Raw genomic sequence first — 9486 nt, forward strand, 5'->3', positions numbered from 1 at the left:
ACTTTGGGAGACTGAGGTGGGTGGATCCTGTTTTCAAGAGACCAAGACCATCCTTGGCACCATGGTGAAACCACATCTCCACTAAAAATACTAAAATTAGTTGGGCCTGGTGGGATGCGACTGTAGTCCCAGCGATTCAGGAGATTGGGGCAGGACAATCGCTGGAACCTGGGAGGCTGAGGTTGCAGTGAGCTGACATGACCTCACTGCACTCCAGTCTAGCGACAGAAGAAAACCTGAAACATAACACAAGAATCATTTTATTGGTGTGAGAGAGAGATGTGAGATGAATGCAGAGCGAAGAGAGAGCACAATTTAATCGCTTAAATATGTAAATACAATCTAGATAAAGACAAATGTAGAGGAGGAGAAAAATGATAAATTACTGTTCCTATCATTCTGGTATGAGGAAAGCTTTACCGAAACCTATGATTAGGGTCCAGGAAATTCCATTCAAAGAAACTGAAATAGTTACAAATCAAAAAATGACACTCATAAAAATAGGTTGTCTTTACAATTTGTGTCATGACATACAATTCTTAGAAACCCATTATGAATGTTAATTCTAAGTGTAGGCTATGCTCACGTTTAACAATCTTTCAGAACGGCCCATTTAATAATATAAAAAATTTCATAGGCCTACAAAAGGTAGATATATTCTAAGGCCTTGGTGTGTCACAGGTGAGGAAAAGCATATTCTCATATATAACAGAGGAGTATTAATCTGCCCACTCCAGATCAATTGACAAAAACATTACCATGTCATTATGGAACTTATAATGGAGCTACTTAGCAGGCTGTGGGAGGAGTACGGCATGTACCCGGGAGGCAGACACTGCAGTGAGCCGAGATCGCGCGACTGTACTCCTGTCTGGGTTACAGAGCGAGACTCCATCTCAAGACAAAGAAACAAACAAACAAACAATGGAGCAGACACTGCAATTTCAACTTTAGAAAACATATCTCATCAATTCCACATGTGGTTGTTAAAACTCCAGTGTTAGATTTTTGAAGGTTGGTTACTGGAAAATACAGTTGGAGTATAGATCCAGGACTTCAAGGCCTTGCAATTCCCAGCCCTAGCCTACTTGCCTGGCTTCCACTCTGTTCCCTCTCTAATCCTGTCCCTCTTTCCCTGGGGTAGAACTGCAATGGATTGAGCCACAGGCCCTGGCTGATGATCTGGAGGACTGCAGAAGGGGATCCACCATAGGTCAGGTCACAGTTCAAAGCCCATTCCCCAGAGGCCAAGGAATGACCAGGGAGGTCCTTTCCCATGATGCACCTGCCACGGAACCCTCCTCAGCAATCTTGCCAAAACCCAGGCAGTCATGTTCAGCCCACCAGCTGAACAAGCTCAGGTAGGCAATGTTCTGCCTGCAGCTGGAGGCTCTATCTTTATGATCCCAGAACCACTGGACTGAAGTGCAATGAGACACCCTGTTCCCTGCGAGCGACAGGAGCCAGGAACTTTCATGCCACACAGTCCCTCCCACACACCAGCTCCCCTACTACGCTCCTTACCAAGGATGAGAGGCACTCCTTACCAAGGATGCCAAAGCAATACTCCTTCATGATGACTTCGCTGTGGAAGTTAACGTTGTGACAAAAGGAAATCTTCATTCCGCCGCCAGTAACTGGGATGATTGAGTTCCTCCACCTGCCTGACCAAGAAGGAGAAACAGGATAGATGCCAAGCAACCGTTTCATCTAGCTGGATGGAGGTGGCCTGCTAGCTGGAGTGAAGCATGAGATTCCCATTCCCAGTTCTGCCACTGAGACACCCCGGGCCCCATGGGGACCTCAGATTCACTGGGACACTGGACCCCTCCCACACTCCCAGTCTCCCTCGCCAGCCTGACCTGCACATCCAGCATGTAGCAAAGCAGGACTTCACCACGGTTTCTGACCCAGGACAGCAACTGAGTGTGCCAAACAGTTTACCTCTGCTCAAGGAGCCTCCAGATGATTCGTTGAGCAAGTCTCGTGACACCCTGCAATTTTCAAGAGCACAGAGAATTCGGAGCATCTGGCCTGTCACCCTCACCTGTTGATTGTGTGTCTCTGTGTGGCGAGGAGGCAGCCTCACAACTGTGGTGGTTTTTGGCGTGCGGAGGGCCAGGCCAAGCCACCTGCACTAACCAGGGAAAGGAGACAGAAGAAGTGGTTGCGGCCGAGGGCAGGGGTCGGGGTGGTGTGAGGCGGCTGCTTCCTCAGGGTTCGTGAGCCGCAGGAGGCCCTTGGTGTGGGTGGCTGGACATGCTCTGCTAAGGTCCCGGTGTGTGCTGTCCTCTTATCCTGGGCTCCCTGAGGGGTGGGCCTGTCCACCTGAGGGAAGCCCTGTAGGTAGAAGGGGCTGCAGGGTCGTGCCTGGCGCTCCCTATGGGAATCGCTCGGGTACAAAGGAGGTTAAGTATGTTCAGGGCCACCCTTGGGTGCCGTGCCCGCGGGCGGGGGAAGAAAGCCGGCGTAGCGCTGTGGGAGCCTCTGGGTCGGCAAGGCAGTGCACGACGGTGTGCACGCAGGCTGTCCATGGCCAGCCCTGGAGGCTGCCCTCCGGTATGCCCAAGCATAGGCCAGAAGCCTTTGGAATGCCCCTCGGCCAACAGCATCCTCCGGGAAGAGGCCTGCTACGCGGAGTCTGTAGTTGCCTACACTGCCAGAGGGCGTGCCGGCCTTCAGGCCTCTGGAGCAGACGAATTCCACCTCAGCCTAACCGAGAGACTTTCCTCCCACGCTGCCGCCCATACCCACTTTCCCCAGGCCGCCTTCACTGCCCTCGCCCCAGCAGCCAGAGAGACTTCTCCTCCGGATCTGCGGTATTCCACTCCATCTACCTGGCCTGCCCGGTGAACTGAGATGTTGCATACGTGCCGTGCGGGTCAATGGCTCGCTGCACTCAGGATGTCAGTTAGGGCACAGGGCTTCCATGCGCAACATTCCAAAGACCAGGCAGCCGGCGGATGCCTGGAGGCACCCTTAAGCGGCACAAGCCCCGAGGGCTTCTCAGAGGAGGCATAGCTGGGGAGATTGGGACTGCAGGCCAGCCGAGGTTGCCGCTGCCCGGGGAGAAGCCCACCGTCCTCGCACTGACTGGCCGACAGGGGAGAACCGCGCTCTTGGAGTGGCTCCTGGTGCCCTTTGGGCCTGGTGTCTTCCCGCGGCTCTCTGCGCCAAGCGCCTGCAGTCCCTTAGGGGGCGACTGCAAGCCTCGGCGCATGCGCCCTGGGGGCGCGCCAGCCCGCAGGCTCCAGTTAAGGGAAGCGGCAGGGTTCCCGCGGTGAGGGTGCGGCAGCGCAGGCGGTGGTCAGTGGGAGTCCAAAGGAGGGCACCGTCCTCAGCATGGAGTCTCTACAGGAGGGGGAGGCGGGGTACAGAGCGAGCAGGTAGCTTTAGGGGAGGAGGTGATGCTGGGAGCGGATGACATAATGGCGGAGGTGGAGGTGGTGGCCCAGGAGGAAGCCGACGAGAAGCGGCAGGAGCAGGTCCCGCGGGCACAGCCTGGCCCTGGGCCCATGAGCCCAGAGTCTGCACTGGACGAGCTGCTGGCCGTTCAGGAGGAGCTGGAGCCGGTTAATGCCCAAGCCAGGAAGGCCTTTTCTCAGCAGAGGGAAACGATGGAGCGCAGGCGCAAGCCCCACCTGGACCGCAGAGGCGCCATCATCCAGAGCATGCCTGGCTTCTGGGCCAATGTTGTATCCTTTGCAGTGTTTCTTCTGCATTTCCAGTTGCGAGGTGCTCTTGGGAAGTGTAAGGAACTTACGGGCAGCTGGGCGTCGATGTGACCCTTTGGGGAACAAGGGTGAGTTTCCACAGACAAATGTGGCTGAAGAAAGCCAGAGCAGACACGGGTACTCTCTTCCTGCATGCGTGAGAGAAACCCTTCATGGTGCCAAGCGGCAGACGTTTGGGGCATCTTTCTGAAGAGCAGAAGCGAGTTCTCAGCAGAACCCGTGTTTCCGTGAATCAAGCTATTGTTAAGGGACTGTGACTGCTCTTCCTTGCCAGTCCCATCTGGGACGTGGCGTCTTCGGGTATCAGCAGATTCTGCCAGTCCTCAGACACGGGCAGACCCGTGTCAGTGCGCTCAGCGTCGCAATGGTACACCCTCCGTGAACCCAAGAGGCCTGAATTCAGGGGGAGGGAGAGGAGAAAGGGAGGTCATTTATGAATGCAGATCTGAAAAAATCCCCTAACCGCCCCTCTGGGTGCTCTTAGGCCTTCCCCGTTCCTTCTAGCTTCCCTTTCCATTGCATCTCAAGGCTCTTTGACCTCAATCAGTTTGCGAACCACCCTCGGATGTCAGCCCTGGTCACTGAGGAAGATGAAGACATGCTGAGTTATATGATCAACTTGGAGGTGAGTCGGGGCAGACTATGGCTGGAGGGCTGAGTGGGGGAGGCTAAGGGAGACAATTGATTCCTGCAAGCAACAGTGGGCACCTCACCCAAAAAGGTGTTGAAGCTGTCTCCACCTTGTCCTGACAGGTGAAGAAGCGAAGCATCCCATTCATCTCTGCCAGATCATGTTGTTCTTTCGGAATAACCCCTACTTCCAGAATAAAGTGATTACCAAGGAGTATCTCGTGAACGTCACAGGTGACGGGTGGCTCCCAGGATGGGCAGGGGAAGGAAGAAGGTGGGTGGATCCGTGCCAACGTGTTCCAGCCCCCTTCCCAAATAATCCTCTGTCTGTAGAATACAGGGCTTCGCATTCCACTCCAATTCAGTGGTGCCAGGATTATGAAGTTGAGGCCTATCGCCGCAGACACAACAGCAGCGGTCTTAACTTCTTCAACTGGTTTTCTGACCACAACTTCGCAGGATCCAGTAGGATTGCTGAGGTGGGTCCTTGCTGGGAAACATGAGGGATGACCCCCGTGTGTTCCCAGCTGCCCGGGTCCCCAGTCTGAGCTCTCACAAGGCCTTTTCCGATTGATTTCCCTGACAGATCCTATGTGAGGACTTGTGGCGCAATCCCCTGCAATACTACAGGAGGATGAAGCCACCTGAGGAGGGAACAGAGATTTCAGGTGAGCTGTACCGTTGGAACTGGAGCTGTCTGATACCCAGGATAAGGGTGTAGACACACCTCTCTATTCAGGAGCCCGGATGCATTTCAGAAATGTAGAACCTGAGGGTCATTTTATCCATGTAGAAATGCCTTGAGAGGAAGGCACAGCGTGACAGAATCCAGGACATTCATGGCATCGGGCTGAAAGAGACACATGAGAAACGGCACTGCAAAGCAGTTTACAACTGTGGGGTCCTAAGCCCAGGGAAGCATAGCGCATGTCCAGACTCACATGCACTATGAGTCTGTAAATGAGACACTATGAGTCTCATTTACTATGAGAAGTAAAGCTGAATTATTAACTTCAATTTGTGGCCCTTGTTTCCATGGGCATCCACCCGACGGGGAGTCATCTTACCAACCCCTAAAGCTTGGGCTCCCTGAATGTGCCTGGTTGTCATCCTTGCCACAAACCACAAAGGACTGTTTAGATCAATGGATTTTCTTGAGCTATTACCCCGTCAGATTTCTGTGTGCTCTTAGTGTAGAGTGCATCTTTTGAGCTGACTCCTGTCACAGAGAATACTGGAAATGGGGCAGGTATTGCCGAGAATAGTTTGTAACACATGCATGGGAGGAGGAAGTTGAAGAGATCACAGATGGGGAAGGGGTAGTCATTTCTCAGCAGGCCCTGAAATTAAAACACTGTAAATCGTGGCTCAGAGGAGATGCATTTTGACATATGTTTGTGTTTCTCTAGGGAAGGCGCAGATGTTGGGTTGAATATGATGGAGCATCGGACACAGATGCTGTGTTCACCTAACATAGCAGAACTCCTGAATACTTACTACAGTACACAGGATGTCAGTACTCAGCATAGTCTTATGCACAGGAACTAAAGGACAAGCAGATCCAGTCACAAAAAAATGCAGGCAGGAAGGGGTGTGGAGAATTGGATTGTATGGAATGAACAATAAACAGGGTTAAGGATGTATATCTCTGTGTGTGTGTGTCTGTGTCTGTGCAAATGTTCATCCCATGGATTCTGATGTCACAAGGAACTGATCAATGTATATGTTGGATTCTCTTGATGGACATGACCAGTCTGTGTGGGAGCTGGGCCTCTGAATTTGTAGAGTGAATCGGTGTGAAATGTTTTGGGATTCTTTAGGTAGGACAATGTTGGGGAGGTACAAGAAACCCAAGCCAATTAAGTTGGAAGCTTACTTTATGCTATGGAAGCAGAGCTAGTCCAATGACATTGGGTGATGGACACTGAGATATACAGGGCCCAGTGTGCTGGGGTAAGGTACCTCCAAAATCCTTCATTTTGGGTATCATCAGACACATTAAGATAGCACAGGATGATGGAAATCTTACGGTTAACTTTTGTGTTGAATTCACAAGTGATTTTTCTTTAAGGGTGAATGCATAATCTTTGTGTGGGACAATCAGCCTCTCCGGACTTCTCACACATCAATGTGAGAAGAAATGAGCCTGCAAGCTATGTGAGAGCACTATGGGAAAGGTTTCAGGGGCACATGAGAAGACACTCAGGATACGCCATTTTTTTTTGGCTGACATCGCTGACTGTGGCAGAAGACAAACATGCAAAAGTGAGGGGAACGTTGGTGGATTTGTGGAATGTAACAATCCCATGCCTGGAGTCTCTGTCACTTGATGACCCGGAATATGGACGGTGTTGTTGATGTTTACATCTTTAGTTACGCTAAAGATGTTTAGCGTAGTTAAACATCTAAAGATGAAAACATCTAAAGATGAACATTCTAAAGATGAAAAGCGTAGTTATGCTTTGCTGCAAGATCTTTTATTAGGTGAGGAGGCAAAAATGTATGTCGCTAAAACCAATGCGGGTGCATTGTGTGTAGGGGTAGAGCCTGGCTCTCTGCGTGAAGGACCTCCGTAATTCTCTCCTCCACGTGACATGGGACATTTAATGTTAAAATGATTTCATATCATGTAAAGAAGGCAAATTCAGAAACACAACTTTTTCTTGTCTGAAACAACTTGTCACAATTATTTCTTGTATGACTGTGTCCTTCTTTCCCTAAATTACCAGATGTTCGTGACAACTGAAATACTTTTTCTGGCTTTGGATAATCTCATGGCTCCACAAGGCCTTTTCTACCAACGAGTTGAAGGCAGACATTAATTCTCAAGTAAAAGTTCATTTTTAATTGTTAGGAAGCAGTTATTATTTTTCTCAGATTACCGTACATAAGGTTTTTTCCATATCTACACAAGCATGAGCCGAAAGCAACTTTCAGTGTCCACCAAAACTTAAAATAGAAAAGTATAACCGGGAACAAAGATGGACTTGCTGCTATGTCCTAGGAAGTGTGCTCGATGTAACAGAAATAAAAGCAAGAAGGAAAACTTAAATATGTACTTCAATCCCTTCAATGATCAACGCCTTAGTACATGGTACAGTGAGGACAAAATACCCACAATTTACAATGAAGAAAAACATGTCACATCTAAGCTGTTTTTGAAGCATAAATGGCTATTTGTGAGACACACGCTGGGAAGATTCACTCTCAAGAAGTCCAACAAAGCCCGTTGGTGACCGTATAAAGAATAACGGGAACTAATAGGAGTTTGGGGTGATGTTGTAAAACAGAACAGCTTGAAAGGGTCCAGAATGCAATGATTTTGATGGTAATATAAAGCAATTCAGCACGTAATAGAATCACACAAAATTTTAAAGCTTAATAAACACACAATCCCCAGAATTTAAGATTCAATAAGACAGAGACCATTGGTTGGATCAAAAGAAGTTCCCAAACACACTGGGATAAGGGAGTCATTAGCTATTGATGTTACGAGAAGGCACTGTGTTAACAGCATAACAATATTGGTAGGAGAAAAAGAGCAAGGATGGGGCAAAAATGCCAGTTAGTCATTCTGTTACCCAATTTCAATCTTCTCCCATTAGTTTCTACTTTCAAGTACTTAGCACTTCCTTCAGTGTAAAAATCTGGTTGAAATATACTTTCTCAAGAATGCATTTGTAGAAAATGTGAAAAATCTTTTCTTCTTGTGAGTCTGTGTTGGTGTCTCTCTGTAAAAATTTTCCACCTTGTAAGTTTTTCTAGCTGTCTATCCGTAGTTTGTCTATGCTATCGATGTATTTCCATGAATTGGAACTACATCCATTAATAGCGTTTAAGAAATACTGACTGATTTCTCTCCTTTTTGTGAGAGTTCCTCCTAAGTTTTAATGCTGCGTGAAAGCTTTGAAAATCGATTTCCTATTGTATTGAAACACCCACGTAGAAATCGGATTGCCATACGTTAATTTACCTAACGTTTATTCCAATATCCTTCCAACTGCACTTGCACTTACCAGGGCAAAAAGAAGAAGATATCTAAAGCATTCCAGATCACATGACATTACGCCACCTTCAAAAGCTTAGTAACACCAAAAAGACCCTGTAATGCTGTACAGTGAAGAACAGTTAGGGGATCATGAATAAGGGACTGTTACATCTCCATTCGTATCCTCGACAGCATTTTTCGCATCTGCAGCGTTCTCAAAATACATGCAAAGCATTGGAGCTTGCTGATTTCCCCTTCATTTCACAGAAGAACTTCAATATGTGAAAATAGTTAAATTCATATGATAGACTCAACCTAGTCCTAAGAAACCAAAAACGAAATTGCATTTCACATCATTACTGTGATTCTTCACACTATGTCATGGCAATAGTCTGCCTATTTTATTCCAACTGTTATCCACCTCCACAACATATTTCCTTTTGCTCATTTTCCTTTCTCAGCAGAAGGTGACCTTTACCACAGACCCTTCAGCTGCTGCCATGAGAATTTTCCCAACATGAAGTATAAACTTGAAAATTAGAGTTTAATAAGAAGTAATTATTTCAATTTATGTCTTCAGTAAACATGTGAAGTATATATTTACTTTGGAAAACTATATAGCAGCGATATATAAATGTGCATATATATATGCATAGATGCACACATATATACCTATATACACACATATATATACACACACAAACATACACACAACATACGTAAACACACACACACACACACACAGAAACACACATATGTATAAGAGTTGCCTGCCAATATGGGAACATATTTCCCAAATCCTGCTCTAACAGCCTTTTCATAGGTTCCTAAACAGAGACCAATAATGTTAAGCTTGCCAGGCCGATCTGCTTCCATCAAGTGCTGTAAATGGTAAAAAAGAAAAAACAAACAAACAGAAATCTATATTTAGGTCATCATAAAGAAGCCAAAAAGATACAATTGTATTACACACTCTGTTGAAAACTCAAGTGAAATTCCCTTACGGAACCTGACAGCTTTTTAAAAATTCTTAAATCCTCTTTTTCATGAAATGACCATGAATTTCACGATGACAAATTGGACACAATTACTGAGCTCATGCATTAAGAGATCAAACAGAAATTCTATTATTCA

At 47.4% G+C, this 9486-nt stretch overlaps 1 protein-coding gene across 1 annotated transcript; it reads left to right on the top strand.

Annotated features, from left to right (window-relative positions):
- Positions 1-2415: 2415 nt before the first annotated feature.
- On the top strand, positions 2416-6733 carry LOC117091290 (testis-specific Y-encoded protein 3-like). The gene is given in 9 exon segments (XM_033223576.1): positions 2416-2819; positions 2948-3150; positions 3260-3361; positions 3364-3695; positions 4282-4363; positions 4488-4598; positions 4698-4843; positions 4951-5032; positions 5774-6733. Coding segments are annotated over 9 exon segments (1485 nt in total). The 3' UTR covers positions 5797-6733.
- Positions 6734-9486: the final 2753 nt, after the last annotated feature.

This window comes from Trachypithecus francoisi, unplaced genomic scaffold (assembly GCF_009764315.1).
Source record: "Trachypithecus francoisi isolate TF-2019V2 unplaced genomic scaffold, Tfra_2.0 Contig01181, whole genome shotgun sequence".
Classification (NCBI taxonomy): Eukaryota; Metazoa; Chordata; class Mammalia; order Primates; family Cercopithecidae; genus Trachypithecus; species Trachypithecus francoisi.